This window comes from Ranitomeya imitator, chromosome 4 (assembly GCF_032444005.1).
Source record: "Ranitomeya imitator isolate aRanImi1 chromosome 4, aRanImi1.pri, whole genome shotgun sequence".
NCBI lineage: Eukaryota > Metazoa > Chordata > Amphibia > Anura > Dendrobatidae > Ranitomeya > Ranitomeya imitator.
Window position 1 is genome coordinate 203,353,510 of NC_091285.1, and position 25,988 is coordinate 203,379,497.

The 25,988-nt window shown below is 41.0% G+C and overlaps 1 protein-coding gene across 3 annotated transcripts in view; it reads right to left on the minus strand.

The window, feature by feature from the left end:
* Positions 1-393: 393 nt before the first annotated feature.
* The window catches only part of ANO4 (anoctamin 4), a 412,900-nt gene continuing 387,305 nt past the window's right edge, over positions 394-25,988 (minus strand). For 2 of the 3 annotated variants that reach the window (XM_069764297.1, XM_069764299.1), the window contains 6 exons: positions 25,181-25,333; positions 23,979-24,126; positions 23,500-23,619; positions 23,257-23,362; positions 20,135-20,337; positions 395-958 (listed from right to left, as the gene is read on the minus strand). In XM_069764297.1, coding sequence (XP_069620398.1) covers positions 20,146-20,337; positions 23,257-23,362; positions 23,500-23,619; positions 23,979-24,126; positions 25,181-25,333 — 719 coding nt within the window. In that variant the 3' untranslated portion in view covers positions 395-958; positions 20,135-20,145. Of the gene's footprint in view, positions 959-20,134; positions 20,338-23,256; positions 23,363-23,499; positions 23,620-23,978; positions 24,127-25,180; positions 25,334-25,988 lie in introns of all 3 variants that reach the window. The other variant, XM_069764298.1, reaches the window with a different exon arrangement.

Here is a 25,988-nt window from a genome sequence, read left to right on the forward strand (position 1 = left end):
AAATACAGAGATAACAGTGTAGACTCAGAACAAACCACTCATAGCTGAATGTGTTACAGCAGAACTTGTGCTGAGCTGTACAGTTCTACTAAAACTACAGCTCTGCCTATCGCCAGAACTGTAACTAAAGGAGTAGAGCCCGTTTTGCCAGAAACCATGACGTAAAGGGATTGGAAAGTTGTTAGCTACTCGAGAGACAACTAAACATTACACCTTAAGTAAAAAAAAGGTTAGAAATGCAAATACAAATACATACAGCTGTAACATTACACCCACGCATTGTGAACTATTGGTATTTCTGTTTTTCACGGGTTAGAATTTTTCATGAGATGTGGATAAGACAACTAAGTAAGTACAGTTTGAGATGTAAGGTGTTGAAAATAATTAGCCATTTAGGTGCATATTCCAGTTTTATTGCATCACATTATACAAGCAAAAATGTAGCTTTGCCCCCCAAAAACCTTCTTTTAAAGTTTGAAAATTGAACATTCTCTGTAGTTTTGGCTATGTACAAATAATGTAGCTCTTTGAACGCTATATACACTTATTTACATTTACATAGGATGTACAATAATATAGAAACTTTCCTCAGAAGGATCTGAAGTACAAAAAAATTGTTGCGCTGTAAACAGGTTTTCAGTTCCAAATTTTTTGATCCAGTGAAATATATCTTAATGTTAAACTATGAAATTTCTATTCACATGTGTTAAACAAAAATGAAGCAAAAAAGCAAATGAACATAGAAAAAGGAGGGAAAAAAAAGTCTGACTCTATCCACTTCTATGCCCTGACTTTGTAAAGCACGAGATGTCTTCCAGTGACCACATGCTTGCTGTGTAATTAGCAGATGCAATTTCACATTGGTCTCACAGTAGATCTGTTGCTTGGTACTTGTGCTGAACTGTAGCCTTCTATCTTGTTTCCATGCAATAGGATGTAACAGTGATATTTTTTTTCTCTGTAAGTAAAAAGAAAAGGGTTCATGTTAATAAAAGCATAGAATCCAAATGATCTAAATGAAAATGAAATAAAAATGTCAAGTAATGCCTCTCCTGATGCCCAAATGTTTAAGCAGTACTGATTTGTAAGGAAATCTAAGTAGGAGGAAGCTTCAACAATGTCACTGATGTCATCATTGACCTATATGTCTAGGCGTTTAATCTTGTTAAAAGTTATCCATCAGGTGAAGAGAACAAAAAATTTCCAAGGCATTATATATAGACCATGGAACACTGACGTCAGCCATCAAGAAGTGGCTTAAATTTGGCAGAACAATGACATTACCTAGAACTGGATGTCCTTCAAAAAAGAAGAAAATTTGGTCTGAGAGGCTGCCAAGAGGCCTACAGCAAAATTAAAGTAGCTGCAGGAATCTCTGGCAAGAACTAGCTTGCTGTGCACCGAATGTAACAACAGCCTCCAGTATTCTTCTTATGTCTGGTCTGTGGGGTAGAGTTTGAAGACAGAAGCTGTTTCTTACAAAAACAAAAACATCCAAGCTCGGCTGTGTTTTGACAAAACCTACAGCAAGTCTGCTAAAAGTATGTGGGAAAACGTGTTATGGTCTGACGAGACAAAGCTTGAACTTTTTTTTTCTACCATAATTCCAAAAAGTATGCTAACACTATGCATCACCAAAAGAATACTATACCCACAGTGAAGCATGGTGGATGAAGCATTATGCTTTCTGGCTGTTTTTCAGCAGCTGGAACTGGGACATTAGTCAGTTCTAAATATTAGTCAACATTACAGCGACACTAAAGGTGACACTGAAGTTCTGCAAGTTTTTTCTTGGCATGATTTTATTACATGACAAAATATGACATTTTAACATTTTTATATCCATTGCATAAATATATAATTTTTTCCACCAGCAGACTAAGTGCGGTGAGGGGTTAAGCTAATTTGTTTTAATGGGCTGGCTTTTATGTGGACATCCATAGAGCAGGTGGGATGAAGTCCAACTTATCTCCACTCCAGGGTGTGGTCTGGGTGTTAAGTAGCTGGCCTTCAAAGGCAGTAGTGTTCAGCGTCTGGAGAGGAACAGTCCAGAGAAGTGTTGGTGCCTGGGTTAAAGGACCTGAACCGTGGACATTGCTAACCCTGAATGGGCTGATCGCTGCTAGGAGAAGGACTGTGTTTTATTTTGTTATTTTGCACAGAGGACCATGTTTACTTTTTTCCCAGCTAGGTTTATGCTGCACTTAATAAACCAAGGATGTTCTTAAAGAGGCAATGTTCCATTTCTACCTTTGTGTACCACTGAGACAGCCGCTCTACCATAATATATATATATATATATATACACTGTATATATATATATATGATATATACAGTATATACTTCGAAAAAATTTAATATATAATATATATATATATTTCTAAAGGTCCTATTGACATGAAATTCTCACCAGAACATGAAATTCTCACCAGGTGTCGATAACAAGCCATCCAATCCACACAGGCAAAGACAAACCATAGCTGTCAATAAATTAAGTTATGTGTAATAATGAAAAATTACACAGGAAAAAAGTATTGAACACCTGAAGAAAGAAAGGTGCAAAAAGCTGTGAAAAGTCATGACATCAGCTGAAATCTATCAGTAATTTGAAAGCAATCCTGCCACATAGTGCAAAACAATATCAGCTAATTCAACTGATGGCCTATAAAAAGGTGTCTCATTACCAAGTTGCTACACAATAAACATCTCATGATGGGTAAAACCAGTGAGCTGTCTCAAGACCTTCGCAACCTAATTGTTGCAAAACATACTGATAACATTGGTCACAGAAGAATTTCTAAACTACTGAAGGTTCCAGTGAGCACTGTTGGAGCCATAATCTGGAAGTGGAAAGGACATCATTTCACAATAATCATCAATAATGATCAGGTGCTCCCTGCCAGATTTCTGATAGGAAGAAAATAATTATAAGAAGAGTTATCCAAGAGCCAAGGACCACCTGTGGAGAGCTACCTGGAAAAAGCAGGTACAGTTGTTTAAAAAAACTATAAGTAATGCACTCAACCTTCATAGCGTGTATGCATGCTCATCACGCAAGACTCAATTGCTGAACAAAAACATGTTCAAGTGTGTTTAAAGTTTGCTCAACAACATTTAGGCAAGCCTGTGAATTACTGCAAAAATATAGTTTGGTTAGATGAGTCAAAAATTTAACTCTTTAAATGCCATAATAAATACCATGTTTGGAAGCCAAAAAGCACTACATATCAACCCAAAAATACCATACCAGTAATAAAGTTTGAAGGTGGGAAAGTGGCTTTAGAAATATAAAACTTATTCACCCGCTATATATATATATATATATATATATATATACATATATATATACATATACATATATATACATATATGTTAGGGGTCGAGTTCCCGCCTCTGCACAGGGGGAATCTCTGCTGCGGTCTCCCATTCTTCTCCTGCAGCAGTGGAGTCTGCTCAGCGGAGACGTCAGTCCTAGCGTCTCGCTCAGTCTGACTCTGTGCAAAGGGTTACTGCTGCCTTTCCAGCTTCTGCCATTGTAGCCAGATGTTTTTGGGACTAAGTCCTACTTTTCTCCTTCTGAGCATGCCCAGGGCAAGATCTCTCGTTGGAGATCAAGGGTCACATGCTTAGATACTGCAGCAAACCCCAATGGTCCTCTAGGAAGGTCCTGAAGGTGCTCAACATCTGTGGCAGCCTCCCATTGGTCCTTCTGGGAAGGTCCTGTACTTGCTGCAGCTATAAAAGGTGCGCATGACCGCACGGCCATGCACTAGTATCAATCTAAGTTATGTGCTTTGCGCCAGTGTGGTTATGCATGTATGTATTCAGGGACCTGGCTGAAATAAGCCCATAGAATACCGGCACCTCCAGTGAGGAGATTGTGTGTTGTGTATGTATTCAGGGACCCGGCTGAAATAAGCCCCTAGAATACCGGCCCCTCCGGTGAGGAGATTGTGTGTTTGCATGACCACTGACTGCTATCAGTTCGGCAGTTAGCCTGTGCTCCTGTGAAGTCTAACAGGGCGCAGTGCTTTATTTTCATGGCTACTCTGTGAAGTAACAGAGCTAGCTTTTACCGCCTAATAGTTCCACCATTCACTAGCAGCAGGTTCCTCCTGCACAGTGGACCCCGGGCACCAATAATAAACATCTATATTTACTCGGTGCATTCCGCTAGCCCTAACATATATATATATTTTTATATATATGTGTGATGTGAAAGCCATAAGTGTTTTCTCCAGCATGATACGTGCTGAGAGCAATCCAGTTGCTATATGGGCCTGGCTTTCAGGGTGGGTAGTGTATAATAACAAACTTCGCACTCGGTATATGAAAAATAGAAGTTCCTTTTATTGTGCATCCATAAAAAAATTGTGAACTTCTATTTTTCATATACCGAGTGCAAAATTTGTTATTATATATTGACGGGTTGGATACCTGACTTGTGCACCATAAGCATCACAGCTTAAGAGTGCCATGTTCTTCTAAATCAGTCTTTCATGGTGGGTAGATCAGAGATGGGCGAGATGCATACCCACCATATCTCCACCACCATGGTGTGGCTGGAGGGGAAATAAATGTCCAGCCAGTTTTATTTTCTGTGCTCTGTGTTGTATAGAAGCAAGCAAGCCTTAGGCTGACACACCTGAAAGAGCTGCCATATGTGTCGACACAGAAGTGCTGGGCACTTGGGCTATTTGACCAAGGAGGAGAGTGATGGGGTGCTACGTCAGATGACCTGGCCTCCACAGTCACCAGACATTAACCCAATTGAGATGGTTTGGGGTGAGCTGGACCGCAGAGTGAAGGCAAAAGGGCCAACAAGTGCTAAGCATCTCTGGGAACTCCTTCAAGATTGTTGGAAGACCATTCCTGGTGAGTGGTGACTACCTCTTGAAGCTGATCAAGTGGCTCATAAAGTGGCTACTTTGAAGAACCTAGAATATAAGACATAACTTCAGCTGTATCACACTTTTTTGTTAAATATATAATTCCACATGTGTTAATTCATAGTTTTGATGCCTTCAGTGTGAATGTACAATTTTCATAGTCATGAAAATACAGAAAAATCTTGAAATGAGTAGGTGTGTCCAAACTTTTGGTCTATATATATATATATATATATATATATATATATACATACAGTGGATATGAAGAGTCAGCACACCCCTGTTGAAATATCTGAATTCTGTCTTGTTTAAAAGTCAATTCTGTCTTGTTTAAAAGTCATACCAAAGGAATTATTTCAGATTTTTTTTACGGTTCACTTCATACAACAGTTCTTTTTCAAGTGATACTGTATATATATACAGTGGGGTAAAAAAGTATTTAGTCAGTCAGCAATAGTGCAAGTTCCACCACTTAAAAAGATGAGAGGCGTCTGTAATTTACATCATAGGTAGACCTCAACTATGGGAGACAAACTGAGAAAAAAAAATCCAGAAAATCACATTGTCTGTTTTTTTAACATTTTATTTGCATATTATGGTGGAAAATAAGTATTTGGTCAGAAACAAACAATCAAGATTTCTGGCTCTCACAGACCTGTAACTTCTTCTTTAAGAGTCTCCTCTTTCCTCCACTCATTACCTGTAGTAATGGCACCTGTTTAAACTTGTTATCAGTATAAAAAGACACCTGTGCACACCCTCAAACAGTCTGACTCCAAACTCCACTATGGTGAAGACCAAAGAGCTGTCAAAGGACACCAGAAACAAAATTGTAGCCCTGCACCAGGCTGGGAAGACTGAATCTGCAATAGCCAACCAGCTTGGAGTGAAGAAATCAACAGTGGGAGCAATAATTAGAAAATGGAAGACATACAAGACCACTGATAATCTCCCTCGATCTGGGGCTCCACGCAAAATCCCACCCCGTGGGGTCAGAATGATCACAAGAACGGTGAGCAAAAATCCCAGAACCACGCGGGGGGACCTAGTGAATGAACTGCAGAGAGCTGGGACCAATGTAACAAGGCCTACCATAAGTAACACACTACGCCACCATGGACTCAGATCCTGCAGTGCCAGACGTGTCCCACTGCTTAAGCCAGTACATGTCCGGGCCCGTCTGAAGTTTGCTAGAGAGCATTTGGATGATCCAGAGGAGTTTTGGGAGAATGTCCTATGGTCTGATGAAACCAAACTGGAACTGTTTGGTAGAAACACAACTTGTCGTGTTTGGAGGAAAAAGAATACTGAGTTGCATCCATCAAACACCATACCTACTGTAAAGCATGGTGGTGGAAACATCATGCTTTGGGGCTGTTTCTCTGCAAAGGGGCCAGGACGACTGATCCGGGTACATGAAAGAATGAATGGGGCCATGTATCGTGAGATTTTGAGTGCAAACCTCCTTCCATCAGCAAGGGCATTGAAGATGAAACGTGGCTGGGTCTTTCAACATGACAATGATACAAAGCACACTGCCAGGGCAACGAATGAGTGGCTTCGTAAGAAGCATTTCAAGGTCCTGGAGTGGCCTAGCCAGTCTCCAGATCTCAACCCTATAGAAAACCTTTGGAGGGAGTTGAAAGTCCGTGTTGCCAAGCGAAAAGCCAAAAACATCACTGCTCTAGAGGAGATCTGCATGGAGGAATGGGCCAACATACCAACAACAGTGTGTGGCAACCTTGTGAAGACTTACAGAAAACGTTTGACCTCTGTCATTGCCAACAAAGGATATATTACAAAGTATTGAGATGAAATTTTGTTTCTGACCAAATACTTATTTTCCACCATAATATACAAATAAAATGTTAAAAAAACAGACAATGTGATTTTCTGGATTTTTTTTTCTCAGTTTGTCTCCCATAGTTGAGGTCTACCTATGATGTAAATTACAGACGCCTCTCATCTTTTTAAGTGGTGGAACTTGCACTATTGCTGACTGACTAAATACTTTTTTGCCCCACTGTATATATACTAGCTGAAGAGCCCGGCGTTGCCTGGGCATAGTAAATATCTGTGGTTAGTTATAGCACCTCACTTCTCTTATTTTCCCATCACTCCTCTCATTTTCCCAATCACATCTTTAATTTTCCCCCTCACATCTCTCATTTTCTCCCTCACACCTCTCATTTTCTCCCTCACTCCTCATTCCCACCTAACACTTGTCATTTCGACCTCACATCTGTCATTTTCTGATCACTACACTATTTTCCCTCACTCCTCTCATTTTGCACTCACACCTTTTCATTTTCACCTCACACCTCTCATTTTCACCACAGTATATACATGTTTGTCATCTCCCTTATATATAGTATACACCTGTATGTCATCTCCTGTATATAGTATATACCTGTATGTCATCTCCCCTGTATATAGTATATACCTGCTGTGTGTCATCTCCCCTGTATATAGTATATACCTGTATGTCATCTCCTCCTATATATAGTAAATACCTGTATGTCATCTCCTCCTATATATAGTATATACCTGTATGTCCTCTCCTCCTATATATAGTATATACCTGTAAGTCATCTCCTTCTATATATAGTATATACCTGTATGTCATCTCCTCCTGTATATAGTATATACCTGTGAGTCATCTCCCCTGTATATAGTATATATCTGTGTGTCATCTCCTCCTGTATATAGTATATATCTGTGTGTCATCTCCTCCTGTATATAGTATATACCTGTAGGTAATCTGCTCCTGTATATAGTATATACCTGTGTGTCATCTCCTCCTGTATATAGTATATACCTGTAGGTAATCTGCTCCTGTATATAGTATATACCTGTGTGTCATCTCCTCCTGTATATAGTAGATACCTTTATGTCATCTCCTCCTGTATATAGTATGTACCTGTATGTCATCTCCTCCTCTATATAGTATATACCTGTGTGTCATCTCTCCTGTATATAGTATATACCTGTATGTCATCTCCTCCTATGTATAGTAAATACCTGTATGTCATCTCCTCCTATATATAGTATATACCTGTATGTCCTCTCCTCCTATATATAGTATATACCTGTAAGTCATCTCCTTCTATATATAGTATATACCTGTATGTCATCTCCTCCTGTATATAGTATATACCTGTGTGTCATCTCCTCCTTTCTATAGTATATACCTGTGTGTCATCTCTCCTGTATATAGTATATATCTGTGTGTCATCTCCTCCTGTATATAGTATATACCTGTATGTCATCTTCTATATATAGCATATACCTGTATGTCATCTCCTCCTGTATATAGTATATACCTGTAGGTAATCTGCTCCTGTATATAGTATATACCTGTGTGTCATCTCCTCCTGTATATAGTAGATACCTTTATGTCATCTCCTCCTGTATATAGTATGTACCTGTATGTCATCTCCTCCTCTATATAGTATATACCTGTGTGTCATCTCTCCTGTATATAGTATATACCTGTATGTCATCTCCTCCTATGTATAGTAAATACCTGTATGTCATCTCCTCCTATATATAGTATATACCTGTATGTCCTCTCCTCCTATATATAGTATATACCTGTAAGTCATCTCCTTCTATATATAGTATATACCTGTATGTCATCTCCTCCTGTATATAGTATATACCTGTGTGTCATCTCCTCCTTTCTATAGTATATACCTGTGTGTCATCTCTCCTGTATATAGTATATATCTGTGTGTCATCTCCTCCTGTATATAGTATATACCTGTATGTCATCTTCTATATATAGCATATACCTGTATGTCATCTCCTCCTGTATATAGTATATACCTGTAGGTAATCTGCTCCTGTATATAGTATATACCTGTGTGTCATCTCCTCCTGTATATAGTATATACCTGTATGTCATCTCCTCCTGTATATAGTATGTACCTGTATGTCATCTCCTCCTCTATATAGTATATACCTGTGTGTCATCTCTCCTGTATATAGTATATATCTGTGTGATCTCCTGTATTAGACCTCGTTAACACGTTATTTGCTCAGTATTTTTACCTCAGTATTTGTAAGATAAATTGGCAGCCTGATAAATCCCCAGCCAACAGGAAGCCCTCCCCCTGGCAGTATACAGGAAGCCCTCCCCCTGGCAGTATATATTAGCTCACACATACACATAATAGACAGGTCATGTGACTGACAGCTGCTGTATTTCCTATATGGTACATTTGTTGCTCTTGTAGTTTGTCTGCTTATTAATTAGATTTTTATTTTTGAAGGCTAATACCAGACTTGTGTGTGTTTTAGGGCGAGTTTCGTCTGTCAAGTTGTGTGTGTTGAGTTGTGTGTGGCGACATGCATGTAGCGACTTTTGTGAGATGAGTTTTGTGTGGCAACATGCGTGTAGCAACTTTTTGTGTGTCGAGTTGCATGTGACAGGTTAGTGTAGCAAGTTGTGTGCAGCAAGTTTTGCGCATGGCGAGTTTTGCACGTGGTGAGTTTTATGTCTGGTGCCTTTTGATTATGTGCAAGTTTTGTGTGAGGCAACTTTTGCATGTGTTGCAAATTTTGTGCATGTGGCAATTTTTCCGCGTGTGGCGAGTTTTCCATGAGGTGAGTTTTGCACTTGTGGCGAGTTTTGCGTGAGCCTAGTTTTTGCATGTGGCGAGTTTTGCGCGTGGTGAGTTTTGAGCGGCGACTTTTGTGTTTCGACTTTTATGTGGCGAGGTTGGTGTATGTGTGGTGAAATGTGTGCTGAGGGTGGTATATGTGTTCAAGCACGTGGTAGTGTGTGGCGCATTTTGTGTGTGTGTTCATATCCCCATGTGTGGTGAGTATCTCATGTCGGGGCCCCACCTTAGCAACTGATCGGTATATTCTCTTTGCCGCCATCGCTCTCATTCTTTAAGTCCCCCTTGTTCACATCTGGCAGCTGTCAATTTGCCTCCAACACTTTTCCTTTCACTTTTCCCCATTATGTAGATAGGGGAAAAATAGTTTGGTGAATTGGAACGCGCGGGGTTAAAATTTCACCTCACAACGTAGCCTATGACGCTCTCAGGGTCCAGACATGTGACTGTGCAAAATTTTGTTTCTGTAGCTGCGACGCTTCCAACACTTTTCCTTTCACTTTTTTCCCCATTATGTAGATAGGGGCAAAATTGTTTGGTGAATTGGAACGCGCGGGGTTAAAATTTCACCTCACAACGTAGCCTATGACGCTCTCAGGGTCCAGACGTGTGACTGTGCAAAATTTTGTGGCTGTAGCTGCGACGCCTCCAACACTTTTCATTTCACTTTTTCCCCATTATGTAGATAGGGGCAAAATTGTTTGGTGAATTGGAAAGCGCGGGGTTAAAATTTCACCTCACAACGTAGCCTATGACGCTCTCGGGGTCCAGACGTGTAACTGTGCAAAATTTTGTGGCTGTAGCTTCGACGCCTCCAACACTTTTCCTTTCACCTTTTTCCCCATTATGTAGATAGGGGCAAAATTGTTTGGTGAATTGGAAAGCGCGGGGTTAAAATTTCACCTCACAATATAGCCTATGACGCTCTCGGGGTCCAGACATGTGACTGTGCAAAATTTTGTGGCTGTAGCTGCGACGCCTCCAACACTTTTCCTTTCACTTTTTTCCCCATTATGTAGATAGGGGCAAAATTGTTTGGTGAATTGGAAAGCGCGGGGTTAAAATTTCACCTCACAACGTAGCCTATGACGCTCTCGGGGTCCAGACGTGTAACTGTGCAAAATTTTGTGGCTGTAGCTTCGACGCCTCCAACACTTTTCCTTTCACCTTTTTCCCCATTATGTAGATAGGGGCAAAATTGTTTGGTGAATTGGAAAGCGCGGGGTTAAAATTTCACCTCACAACGTAGCCTATGACGCTCTCAGGGTCCAGACGTGTGACTGTGCAAAATTTTGTGGCTGTAGCTGCGACGGTGCAGATGCCAATCCCGGACATACACACACACACACATACACACACACATACACACATTCAGCTTTATATAGTAGATATATATATATATATATATATATATATATACAGTGGGGCAAAAAAGTATTTAGTCAGTCAGCAATAGTGCAAGTTCCACCACTTAAAAAGATGAGAGGCGTCTGTAATTTACATCATAGGTAGACCTCAACTATGGGAGACAAACTGAGAAAAAAAAATCCAGAAAATCACATTGTCTGTTTTTTTAACATTTTATTTGCATATTATGGTGGAAAATAAGTATTTGGTCAGAAACAAAATTTCATCTCAATACTTTGTAATATATCCTTTGTTGGCAATGACAGAGGTCAAACGTTTTCTGTAAGTCTTCACAAGGTTGCCACACACTGTTGTTGGTATGTTGGCCCATTCCTCCATGCAGATCTCCTCTAGAGCAGTGATGTTTTTGGCTTTTCGCTTGGCAACACGGACTTTCAACTCCCTCCAAAGGTTTTCTATAGGGTTGAGATCTGGAGACTGGCTAGGCCACTCCAGGACCTTGAAATGCTTCTTACGAAGCCACTCCTTCGTTGCCCTGGCGGTGTGCTTTGGATCATTGTCATGTTGAAAGACCCAGCCACGTTTCATCTTCAATGCCCTTGCTGATGGAAGGAGGTTTGCTCTCAAAATCTCACGATACATGGCCCCATTCATTCTTTCATGTACCCGGATCAGTCGTCCTGGCCCCTTTGCAGAGAAACAGCCCCAAAGCATGATGTTTCCACCACCATGCTTTACAGTAGGTATGGTGTTTGATGGATGCAACTCAGTATTCTTTTTCCTCCAAACACGACAAGTTGTGTTTCTACCAAACAGTTCCAGTTTGGTTTCATCAGACCATAGGACATTCTCCCAAAACTCCTCTGGATCATCCAAATGCTCTCTAGCAAACTTCAGACGGGCCCGGACATGTACTGGCTTAACCCCTTCCCGACCTGTGACACAGCGTATGCGTCATGAAAGTCGGTGCCAATCCGACCTGTGACGCATATGCTGTGTCACAGAAAGATCGCGTCCCTGCAGATCGGGTGAAAGGGTTAACTCCCATTTCACCCGATCTGCAGGGACAGGGGGAGTGGTAGTTTAGCCCAGGGGGGGTGGCTTCACCCCCTCGTGGCTACGATCGCTCTGATTGGCTGTTGAAAGTGAAACTGCCAATCAGAGCGATTTGTAATATTTCACCTAAAAAAATGGTGAAATATTACAATCCAGCCATGGCCGATGCTGCAATATCATCGGCCATGGCTGGAAATACTAATGTGCCCCCACCCCACCCCTCCGATCGCCCCCCCAGCCCCCCGATCTGTGGCCCGCTCCCCTCCGTCCTGTGCTCCGCTCCCCCGTCCTCCTGTCCGCTCCCCCGTGCTCCAATCACACCCCCCCGTGCTCCAATCAAACCCCCCCGCACTCCGATCCCCCCCCCGTGCTCCGAACCACCCCCCCTGCACACCGATCCACCCCCCCTGCACACCGATCCACCCGCCCGCACACCGATCACTCTCCCCCATGCTCCGATCCCTCCCCCCCCGTGCTCCGACGCCCCCCCGTGCCCTGATCTCCCCCCCCTGTGCCCTGATCTTCCCCCCCTGTGCCCTGATCTCCCCCCCTTATACTTACCGATCCTGGCGGGGTCCGTCCGTCTTCTTCCCCGAGCGCCGCCATGTTCCAAAATGGCGGGCGCATGCGCAGTGCGCCCGCCGAATCTGCCGGCCGGCAGATTCGTTCCAATGTGAATTTTGATCACTGTGATATAATCTATCACAGTGGTCAAAATAAAAAAACAGTAAATGACCCCCCCCATTTGTCCCCCATAGATAGGGACAATAATAAAATAAAGAATTTTTTTTTTTTTTCACTAAGGTTGGAGTTAGAACTAGGGTTAGGGTTAGGGTTAGGGGTAGGGTTAGGGGTAGGGTTAGGGTTAGGGGTAGGGGTAGGGTTAGGGTTAGGGGTAGGGGTAGGGTTAGGGGTAGGGTTAGGGGTAGGGTTAGGGGTAGGGTTAGGGTTTCGGTATGTGCACACGTATTCTGGTCCTCTGCGGATTTTTCCGCAGCGGATTTGATAAATCCGCAGTGCTAAACCGCTGCGGATTTATGGCAGATTTACCGCGGTTTTTCTGCGCATTTCACTGCGGTTTTACAACTGCGATTTTCTATTGGAGCAGTTGTAAAACCGCTGTGGAATCCGCAGAAAGAAGTGACATGCTGCGGAATGTAAACCGCTGCGTTTCCGTGCAGTTTTTCCGCAGCATGTGTACAGCGATTTTTGTTTCCCATAGGTTTACATTGAAATGTAAACTCATGGGAAACTGCTGCGGATCCGCAGCGTTTTCCGAAGCGTGTGCACATACCTTTAGAATTAGGCTATGTGCACACGGTGCGGATTTGGCTGCGGATCCGCAGCGGATTGGCCGCTGCGGATCCGCAGCAGTGTTCCATCAGGTTTACAGTACCATGTAAACCTATGGAAAACCAAATCCGCTGTGCCCATGGTGCGGAAAATACCGCACGGAAACGCTGCGTTGTATTTTCCGCAGCATGTCAATTCTTTGTGCGGATTCCGCAGCGTTTTACACCTATTCCTCAATAGGAATCCGCAGGTGAAATCCGCAGTAAATCCGCAGGTAAAACGCAGTGCCTTTTACCCGCGGATTTTTCAAAAATGGTGCGGAAAAATCTCACACGAATCCGCAACGTGGGTACATAGCCTTAGGGTTAGGGTTGGGTTGGAATTAGGGTTGTGGTTAGGGTTAGGGGTGTGTTGGGATTAGGGTTGTGGTTAGGGGTGTGTTGCGGTTAGGGTTGTGGTTAGGGTTACGGCTACAGTTGGGATAAGGGTTAGGGGTGTGTTGGCGTTAGAATTGAGGGGTTTCCACTGTTTAGGCACATCAGGGGGTCTCCAAACGCAACATGGCGCCACCATTGATTCCAGCCAATCTTTTATTCAAAAAGTCAAATGGTGCTCCTTCCCTTCCGAGCCCCGACGTGTGCCCAAACAGTGGTTTACCCCCACATATGGGGTATCAGTGTACTCAGGACAAACTGGGCAACAATTACTGGGGTCCAATTTCTCCTGTTACCCTTGAGAAAATAAAAAATTGCTTGCTAAAACATCATTTTTGAGGAAAGTAAAATGATTTTTTATTTTCACGGCTCTGCGTTGTAAACGTCTGTGAAGCACTTGGGGGTTCAAAGTGCTCACCACATATCTAGATAAGTTCCTTGGGGGGTCTAGTTTCCAAAATGGGGTCACTTGTGGGGGGTTTCTACTGTTTAGGCACACCAGGGGCTCTGCAAACGCAACGTGACGCCCGCAGACCATTCCATCAAAGTCTGCATTTCAAAAGTCACTACTTCCCTTCTGAGCCCCGACGTGTGCCCAAACAGTGGTTTACCCCCACATATGGGGTATCAGCGTACTCAGGACAAACTGGGCAACAATTACTGGGGTCCAATTTCTCCTGTTACCCTTGAGAAAATAAAAAATTGCTTGCTAAAACATCATTATTGAGGAAAGAAAAATGATTTTTTATTTTCACGGCTCTGCGTTGTAAACGTCTGTGAAGCACTTGGGGGTTCAAAGTGCTCACCACATATCTAGATAAGTTCCTTGGGGGGTCTAGTTTCCAAAATGGGGTCACTTGTGGGGGGTTTCTACTGTTTAGGCACACCAGGGGCTCTGCAAACGCAACATGACGCCCGCAGACCATTCCATCAAAGTCTGCATTTCAAAAGTCACTACTTCCCTTCTGAGCCCCGACGTGTGCCCAAACAGTGGTTTACCCCCACATATGGGGTATCAGCGTACTCAGGAGAAACTGGACAACAACTTTTGGGGTCCAATTTCTCCTGTAACCCTTGGGAAAATAAAAAATTCTGGGCTAAAAAATTATTTTTGAGGAAAGAAAACGTATTTATTATTTTCACTGCTCTGTGTTATAAACTTCTGTGAAGCACTTGGGGGTTCAAAGTGCTCACCTCACATCTAGATAAGTTCCTTTCGGGGTCTAGTTTCTAAAATGGGGTCACTTGTGGGGGGTTTCTACTGTTTAGCCACATCAGGGGCTCTGCAAACGCAACGTAACGCCCGCAGAGCATTCCATCAAAGTCTGCATTTCAAAATGTCACTACTTGACTTCCGAGCCCCGACATGTGCCCAAACTGTGGTTTACCCCCACATATGGGGTATCAGCGTACTCAGGAGAAACTGTACAACAACTTTTGGGGTCAAATTTCTCCTGTTACCCTTGGGAAAATAATAAATTGCAGGCTAAAAAATCATTTTAGAGAAAATAAAATTTTTATTTTATTTTCATGGCTCTGCGTTATAAACTTCTGTGAAGCACTTGGAAGTTCAAAGTCCTCACCACACATCTAGATTAGTTCCTTTGGGGGTCTAGTTTCCAAAATGGGGTCATATGTGGGGGATCTCCAATGTTTAGGCACACAGGGGCTCTCCAAACGTGACATGGTGTCCGCTAATGATTGGAGCTAATTTTCCATTTAAAAAGCCAATTGGCGTGCCTTCCCTTCCGAGCCCTGCCGTGCGCCCAAACAGTGGTTTACCCCCACATATGGGGTATCAGCGTACTCAGGACAAACTGGACAACAACATTTGCGGTCCAATTTCTCCTATTACCCTTGGCAAAATAGGAAATTCCAGGCTAAAAATCATTTTTGAGGAAAGAAAAATAATTTTTTATTTTCATGGCTCTGCATTATAAACTTCTGTGAAGCACCTGGGGGTTTAAAGTGCTCAATATGCATCTAGATAAGTTCCTTGGGGGGTCTAGTTTCCAAAATGGGGTCACTTGTGGGGGAGCTCCAATGCATAGACACACAGGGGCTCTCTAAACGCGACATGGTGTCCGCTAACAATTGGAGCTAATTTTCCATTCAAAAAGTCAAATGGCGCGCCTTCCCTTCCGAGCCCTGCCGTGTGCCCAAACAGTGGTTTACCCCCACATATGAGGTATCGGCGTACTCGGGAGAAATTGCCCAACAAATTTTAGGATTCATTTTATCCTATTGCCCATGTGAAAATGAAAAACTGAGGCGAAAAGAATTTTTTTGTGAAAAAAAAAGTACTTTTTCATTTTTACAGATCAATTTGTGAAGCACCTGAGGGTTTAAAGTGCTCAATATGCATCTAGATAAGTTCCTTGGGGGGTCTAGTTTCCAAAATGGGGTCATTTGTGGGGGAGCTCCAATGTTTAGGCACACGGGGGCTCTCCAAACACGACATGGTGTCCGCTAACGATGGAGATAATTTTTCATTCAAAAAGTCAAATGGCGCTCCTTCCCTTCCGAACCTTACCATGTGCCCAAACAGTGGTTTACCCCCACATGTGAGGTATCGGTGTACTCATGAGAAATTGCGCAACAAATTTTAGGATCCATTTTATCCTGTTGCCCATGTGAAAATGAAAAAAATTGAGGCTAAAAGAATTTTTTTGTGAAAAAAAAGTACTTTTTCATTTTTACGGATCAATTTGTGAAGCCCCCGGGGGTTCAAAGTTCTCACTATGCATCTAGATAAGTTCCTTGGGGCGTCTAGTTTCCAAAATGGGGTCACGTGTGGGGGAGCTCCAATTTTTAGGCACACGGGGGCTCTCCAAACGTGACATGGTGTCCGCTAAAGAGTGGAGCCAATTTTTCATTCAAAAAGTCAAATGGCGCTCCTTCCCTTCCAAGCCCTGCCGTGCGCCCAAACAGTGGTTTACCCCCACATATGAGGTATCAGCGTACTCAGGACAAATTGGACAACAACTTTCGTGGTTCAGTTTCTCCTTGTACCATTGGGAAAATAAAAAAAATGTTGCTAAAAGATAATTTTTGTGACTAAAAAGTTAAATGTTCATTTTTTCCTTCCATGTTGCTTCTGCTGCTGTGAAGCACCTGAAGGGTTAAAAAACTTCTTGAATGTGGTTTTGAGTACCTTGAGGGGTGCAGTTTTTAGAATGGTGTCACTTTTGGGTATTTTCAGCCATATAGACACCTCAAACTGACTTCAAATGTGAGGTGGTCCCTAAAAAAAATGGTTTTGTAAATTTCGTTGTAAAAATGAGAAATCGCTGGTCAAATTTTAACTCTTATAACTTCCTAGCAAAAAAAAATGTTGTTTCCAAAATTGTGCTGGTGTAAAGTAGACATGTGGGAAATGTTATTTATTAACTATTTTGTGTCACATAACTCTCTGGTTTAACAGAATAAAAATTCAAAATGTGAAAATTGCGAAATTTTCAAAATTTTCGCCAAATTTCCGTTTTTATCACAAATAAACGCAGAATTTATTGACCTAAATTTACCACTAACATGAAGCCCAATATGTCATGAAAAAACAATCTCAGAACCGCTAGGATCCGTTGAAGCGTTCCTGAGTTATTACCTCATAAAGGGACACTGGTCAGAATTGCAAAAAACGGCCAGGTCATTAAGGTCAAAATAGGCTGGGTCATGAAGGGGTTAAGCAGTGGGACACGTCTGGCACTGCAGGATCTGAGTCCATGGTGGCGTAGTGTGTTACTTATGGTAGGCCTTGTTACATTGGTCCCAGCTCTCTGCAGTTCATTCACTAGGTCCCCCCGCGTGGTTCTGGGATTTTTGCTCACCGTTCTTGTGATCATTCTGACCCCACGGGGTGGGATTTTGCGTGGAGCCCCAGATCGATGGAGATTATCAGTGGTCTTGTATGTCTTCCATTTTCTAATTATTGCTCCCACTGTTGATTTCTTCACTCCAAGCTGGTTGGCTATTGCAGATTCAGTCTTCCCAGCCTGGTGCAGGGCTACAATTTTGTTTCTGGTGTCCTTTGACAGCTCTTTGGTCTTCACCATAGTGGAGTTTGGAGTCAGACTGTTTGAGGGTGTGCACAGGTGTCTTTGTATACTGATAACAAGTTTAAACAGGTGCCATTACTACAGGTAATGAGTGGAGGAAAGAGGAGACTCTTAAAGAAGAAGTTACAGGTCTGTGAGAGCCAGAAATCTTGATTGTTTGTTTCTGACCAAATACTTATTTTCCACCATAATATGCAAAAAAAATGATAAAAAAACAGACAATGTGATTTTCTGGATTTTTTTTTCTCAGTTTGTCTCCCATAGTTGAGGTCTACCTATGATGTAAATTACAGACGCCTGTCATCTTTTTAAGTGGTGGAACTTGCACTATTGCTAACTGACTAAATACTTTTTTGCCCCACTGTATATATATATACATATATATATATATATATTTCCGACTTGACAAGTGATCTATGGCTGTTTTGTATTTCTGTGAATGTGCTGGTTATATTCTTTTATTCCATGTATTTTTGTAATATACCGAAATAAACTTGGTAAGAATTACAACTGGGCTATCTAGATTGTACAGGAATCTTCGGATTCCATACATACTGTGTTCTGCCACTGATTCTAAGGCCCAGGCGCAGTGGCTTCTGCTTATAACAGAATCCATAGACTTTTATTGGGTGTGTCTGAATTCTGTCATTTTGTCAGCAAACGTAACAGTAGATGTTTCAGAATCTTGTCTTGCCTATGTGAATCGGGACTTCCATCTTCCATCCATCTTTCAATACATGAAAGTACTGTTTATTTTTTTTGACAGAAATGTTACTCCAGTTCCACTCAAAAGAAGCGCCAAATTCATTAAATGACCTTGCACATCTTAATGAATTCCGCGCCTCTTCTGCTCCAACAGAACTGGTGTAGAACGAGTGTGCTCCACATCAGTCTTAAAAAATTGGACCCAGTGGGTCAATATGTAGATGTCTTCCACTGTATGTCATTTTAATCATTTTTTACTGTCAGGAAAGAAAAATGAAAGGACATTATCTTTAAATAAGAAATGATAAATTGTGGAAAATTGATCAATATTGTGATTCATAAAGCACCAAGCAAATTCATTAATGTTCTCTGTAAAATGTTGAAGTTGTTGCTGGAAGAGTAAGATCCAGTTATGTAAATGCAGCTCTGTTCCTCATGATGGCAATGGTAAATGGTTAATTAGAGCTTGTTAAGATGCTCTCAGATAATCTTTGACTGTGCAGCACTTCAGTAATTCTGTTTTGTAAATTTACCATACTAAATTTGATGACTTACTGTATATGAGGAGGTGACCAGAGTGCTTATTACTAACATTGCTGTTACTCATCACTCCCCCTTGGCACAATGGAATTAGATTCTGGTAGTTTATTCAATAAGTAACTAACCAGTTTTTTTTCATATATCCGTCATGGAAGTTAAGATAAGAAACAAGAGCCCATATAAATCAAGCAGTTTACAAACAGATGAGAAATCATGTCTTCACGCAACAGGAGTGCAGTCTACCCTTTGCAGTTCATCATAGGTTACTAAATAAAGAGATGAAGCGCTGCTGCACCATTCTTGATTTAAAAATGGTTTCTTCTATAGTTGTGTAAAGCACCGTCACCTGAGCACCAGAAGCCACACTGAGCAGCACGCTGTTGCACACATGGCTTTAATATGTCCTAGATAGTACTGCTACATGAATAATACAGTGCCAATGAGAGAAAATATTTTTTACATCGATTTGTCTTGTACAATGAGCCACTATTGTTGCAAATTGTGCAAAGCTTCCAAGATCACAAGCTGCCAAAAATATTTGCTTGCGAAAAGTTAAAGAGTGAGTGTGGTGTACAAGAAAGGTGCACTACTATCAACTTTTAGGGTACACACACACTGGTACTGTATGTATTCTTTCATGCGAGATAATCAGACCGATTATGCTAATGACACTCATCTTAAACTCTGTCAAAGTTGATCCGAGTGTCATCTGAGTGTGTCAGGTGCAAAGAAGATGGAGAATTTAATTTCTCCATCTTCTCCATTGTCTGTGTGAACGTGTATCGGACTGCACTCAGATTATATTCTAGTACAGTCCGATGTTTTACTTGCATTCATAGACTTGTATGGGTGCGCGTGATCCGGAGGCACTCACAGCATGCTGTGATTGTTTTCTCATGCCGGATCGGCATGACAATATAATCGCTGATGTGCACTAGCCCATAGAATGAATAACACTGGACCGAGTGTTAAAACATCGGATAGCACTCGGCTGTGTTATACGACAGTGTGAGCGAACCCTTAAACACATTGTTTTTCTAAGCTAGTTTATTATATTAACATAGGCTAAAATCAGAACCCAAGAAATCTGCTTTAATATTTAGCAAATCACAATAGACTGCGTGGCAAAGCAATTAACAAGAACCCGCCATTGCTGATTATGTTCTTACTTTAATGAAAGTCAGGGCCACTCATTATGCTGACATTTTCCATTTTTCTTCCTTTCCTTCTTCTCTTTCTGCACTCTTTCAAGCTCGGCTTCGTACATCATTTCTTGTATAAGATATTTTTCTCTCCTCATTCGGTCCCGGAGGTCTTTAGGAAGGTCCGGTATCAGGTAGGAAATTAGATTTTTTATGCAAAAAACAAGATGCTGAAAAACAGAATTTATTTCATGTGATTTTTTTAGTGCGAATCATGGGATAACTAGAGTTGATGGGAATCGATTTGCAAGATCTGGCCATTGAACTGAAGCCCTGAGAACTGCCTCCTACTTGCAGGTACTTAAGGCGCTTCTTTTGATTAAATACAGTAAGCGCTTCCTGTCTTAGCAGTGGACACTGCAGACCCCCACACAGTGCGCTGCCAAACAGATCCCCTCTATCCAGATGACTGATGAAGGTCATGTATTGACCAAAACGTCTCATTTATTTCTAGAAATTCTTCACTCAATGAATAAGTTCTTAAATACACCTATACAAGTGCCAAGTATTTCTACATCACTTCTTTTGATTCGACAGCCTAGTGCAACCACATCATGCCGCAATGATGACATCGCGCCAGGCTGTCTAATCTGGCAAGAGATGATTCCCAGGACTCTCATGCAGAACTCACAAATTACTGACATGGCCGATAGACCGGATCCTGTAAACTGATTCACACCAACTCTAATAATAAACACATTGGGGCATATTTATCAAACCTCTCTAATTCTTAGTGCAAACTTAGACTTGATAGCCTTAAAATAAATTTATGAAAATTAGTCATGCTGTTTAATAAATCTAGTCTAAGTGACCTTGCTGTAAGGAAGCCTGCTTTATTAGAAAAGGGCACAGCTTAACGTGTAATTCCATGCACCAAATAATGCACCAAAATTGCGGCGTACATTTCTGGCACAAAGTAAGCCAACAAATAGGTGGTGTAAATTTAGACCACGCCCTCTTAAAATTACACAGATTTTTCAAATAGCATGATCCACTTTGATAAATTTGGTGCATTTTAAGACTGTGGCATGGGCACGTTTTAAGTGTTCATTGTCTAAAAATTGAACAGTTTTCATAAATATGCCCCACTGTATATGTATTATAAGCCATATTATTACTTGGCTCCATTAGGGACAGTCATATATGTCACTAAATATGGAATCATCAATAGCTGTTTGGAAGGAAGCACCAGAAGAGGTAGAAGAAAATTCAGAACATCATGGTGAAAGGTATTTCATTGTTAACAGATTCTAGAATGCAAATATGCTTCCCATCCATTATGGCATATCCATAAACAAGACATAAATGACTTATAGATGCCAGTGCAGTACCACAATACCACGACTAGGACTCTTACCTACCAGGAGAATAGGGGTCTGTCGGCAATTCAAACAAACCACCAGTAGTCACTTTTCCCCATCAAAACCAATAGAGAGATGCTAGTGCTTGTACATGGCTCTCTTATTGCAATCTATGGTAATTATGTAATAAAATAAGCTTTCTTTAGTGCTCGTAGACTTTAATGAGATATGCATGGAAGCCTGACCACCTATTGAGTTGTAATGAGGTAAATTAGCTGCAGAAGTTTAAGTGTAAAAAGTGAGATTGAACCTGTGGATATACCATAAATAACTAATATGGGAACGCCACCATATGGCTTTTGGACCCCTCTGCTGCTCTTTTATGGTTATCCTTTATCAAAGCAGTCTAATAAGCCCAACAAGCAACCAATCAGAGTTTTGGTCTCATGTTTCTCATGTAACATATTATGGGCTGTCAATGCATATTATTACAAATGTGCACTTATGTTTAGCTGTATATGTGAAGGATTAGATTACAGTCATGCTCACAGTAATGGTAGAAATGGTAGACATACCGTAGTTACTTTTTAGTTTACCTACTTAAAATGCTACACAAAACTGTAAAATACATAAATATTGGCCAAAAAAATATGAAAATACCAACAATGATGATAGTAGTGAATTATGAAATATAAAGTAATAATGTATGTATTGCAACGGCGCTTAGTATAAATTGTCTCATAGTGCTGCAAATTTAGACAATAACCACAGTTTTGTCAGTGTGTAAATATAATATTAAAGATAAACTTGTGCAAAATGAGACTTAAACGACAAAACATACGTTTACTGGAGGTAATAGGTAGAGCATGAACAAGCTAAGAATACAAATAAATATAAAAAAAACATATATTGCGCTTTTGCCCATAGATTAATGAGCTTCAATAGTGCAGTTGCACCCCGCTGGGCAGCCCTCTGTGGATAATTGCCACCTGGAAAATATATATCAATACATATGGTGCAAGGTCATGATTAAACATCAACAAACTAGTAATAAGAACCTTAGATTGCACTTTGCCCGTGGATTAATTTTACTTAGCCCCAATTTTGTAATTGCAATTTGCCCAGCTGTATTAATTCACAGCCTACTTTAAATGATGGCCACCTAGAAGCAATATCAATGAGGATTCTATACAGGACCCTGAGAGGCCTGCACCCATTAAGGATTGTGAATTTTTATACTAAGACTGTGAGCACACAGAGAACTATTTTAAAGACTTATCAATTGACTGAATCTATTTGCTATCGTTTTACCTGTATGGTGTACATAATCATCCCATATCGCTTTTGATATTGCTTCTAGGTGGCCCTCATTTAAAGTAGGCTGTGAATTAATACAGCTGGGCAAAGTGCAATTACAAAATTGGGGCTAAGTAAAATTAGTCCACGGGCAAAGTGCAATCTAAGGTTCTTATTACTAGTTTGTTGATGTTTAATCATGACCTTGCACCATATGTATTGATATATATTTTCCAGGTGGCAATTATCCACAGAGGGCTGTACAATATTGTATGCTTCCTTGCAGCCCAGCGGGGTGCAACTGCACTATTGAAGCTCATTAATCTATGGGCAAAAGTGCAACATATGTTTTTTTATTTTTATTTGTATTCTTAGCTTGTTCATGCTCTACCTATCACCTCCAGCAAACGTATGTTTTGTCCTTTAAGTCTCATATTGCACAAGTTTATCTTTATTATGAAATATTAAGTATCATAGGTTATAAGGTCTTACCTCAAATACAATGATAAAAGCTAAGCGTGCAGCAAGGACATGCCAGAACTGTAGAGTGTAAGCATAGGGCTCAGGAGCATGAGGAGGATCTCTGTAGTCCCGATACCTTGAGAATACGGAACAATATTTACTATACAGGAGGAGGTAAAAAAGCACAAAATATGTACCGACTGACTAAGGACTTAGAAACAAAAATATCAAAATGCACACTAGAACGTTTTTCAATAAATTCATTGGTCCTACCGGCAATATTTTACAGGAGATCCATTAAATCTTCTTGCATGAAATTCAGAATCTGATCGATTTTCAAAATCACTGACTTGGAAGACAGAAAGGCTGGCGTCTACATACCCAACCATACATCTAAGCAGAAGAAGAAAAAATTATAGTCCCAACTGTAAGTTGGTTGTCTACACCATGAATACTATATTAAACGTTTTCACTGCAGATACAATTATACCGTAACTGGATTTTTCATCATATAACCACAATTGCCTAAAGTTGTACTTGTTACTGCGGCAGCACACATTATGGCCTATGAGGCTATTTAGTTTAGAAGAAAAGACCCGTGGCCTGTCTGGACATCACAGTCTGTTCTTGGACCATGAATGTCGGACAGCCTAAACTTGAGCTGGGTGCTGTATTGTAAGAATGATATCACACAATATTCAAGGAAAACATTCAGAAATAGTCATGGAAAATTTGAGAAAACTTGACTATACTTTTGTCCTGCTTCTCCTTGACCAGCACAAGGTCCATACTTATAGGCGTATACCAGTCGAGGAATGAAGTCTGAGGTAATAGCTATGACAAATGCATTGGTGATAACCGATAGAATCCCGATGCCTTCTAGAATCCCATACCAGATACCTACAAGAATAAGAAATTATCATAACATATGATATGTAATGGTTCTCAATAGAGACATTCTAGACTTTACACTCAATATTATTATGGCACCTGTCTGGAGTGGGTAGGTATAACACTTGGGTAATGTTAATTCTGAATATCTCTTTGGTTTGGTCACTTGGACGGGAGGAGCAGGTGTAAAGAGTTTAGCCTAGACATCATGTTTGGCTAATAAGGTGGGTCAGAAAAGTCATGATATAAGATGTGGCACTGTTTTAATGCAGCTGAGACATCAGAGTGGATGATAAGTGAAATGGTGCAACAGGCTTCTACAAGGACCTTGAGGAAAAGGGAAGGTTTGGTAATTACGAGAGCATTGGTGGGAAATGGAGGCTCCCCACCCATAGCAGACTGCAGCGGGCTGAGATGAAGCATCAAGCAGACACCAACTGTGACAGTCTCTATAGAAAGCATATCTATGCTTTAGCATCATTCCAAATCCATTCCAGTAGTCAGGATCAGAGTTTCTGTGTAGCGCCAGCACCATTGACCATTACGGCTACTGTTCACATGTCCGTGACCCATGCATGTGAGGAAATTCTAGTACATATCTGTTCCAGTTAACCAGTTTCTATGCCACACTCAAAGCCTCCATTCACCAGTAGAGCTGTGTCTTTTCCCTAGCTAGACACAAGTATACTGTTCACACCTATGTAGAAAGGAATCAACCACCATATACTCTATCTACAAAGTCCCAAATATAAATGGCTGTAAAAATTACTATAAAAGGAAAATGGCTGTATATAGTAAAGCAATTGTGGTAATTATAGCCCTGAAACAAAGCACAGATGGCCATAAATTGCAAAGCCATTAAGTGAACGGTCACATTCTTCCATCTAGAAGCAACGTATCTCAATAGGGCAATACAAAACATGACTGAGCAATTTCCATTTAAGACAACCAAACACCTGACACAGCAGCTCCTCTGTATACGTATTGAACAATACCACTTCACATTACTGTTTTCTATAATCATACTAGATTACACATTGATGAAACAGTCAATCTCACTCACCTATGTCCTTGGCTCGTGAAGCTAACGGTCTCCTCCACTGACTGATGAATTTGTAGGCATCAAGACGAATTTCAATAATGTTGTTAAGTAGAGCAAGGAGTGGTGCGAGGGGAAAAGCAGCCACAAAGATAGTTGTGAAGCCAAACTGAAGAACTGTGTAAAAAGCACATTAATAATATCAATATACATTTACCATCTGCTGTCAGTAACATACTGTATATTAACACATTCCTTATAAAATCCTTAATAGGCCTCATGCACATGGTCTTATTTCAGGCCCATAAAGTATGAATGTGTGATTCTCTGGGCTCATAATAGTGTGCACTGGACTTTACACAGTAGTTTTTCCTTATAGATTCCAGAAGCATTCACAAGAAATTGTGGCATTCTCCAATGTATGATGTAATGATGTATCTCCTATCTATAGCATTTTTTTCTGCTAGAAGTAGCACAGTGTCATATTGACTATGTCTGAGCCCCGCATGTGACTTTTCCAGGACTACCGCCAATAATAAAGAAAAATAATTACTGTACTTTGCGGACTATAAGACTCACCGAACCATAAGACGCTCCCTGAATTTCGGGGAGGAAAACAGGAAAAACATTTGTTTTAATAAAATGGTGGTCTATCTTATAGTAATTTTATGGTGGCTGTGGTGGAGCAGGGTCGCTGCTGCAGGAAGCTGGCGGCGGCAAGGGTGAGGCACATGCACAGTTCGAGATCTCGTCTCCCGAGATCTCAATCAATTGCAAATCAGTGGGAAAGTACGGGGACTCTGCTCAAATCTGACATTTCCTGACAGCCATG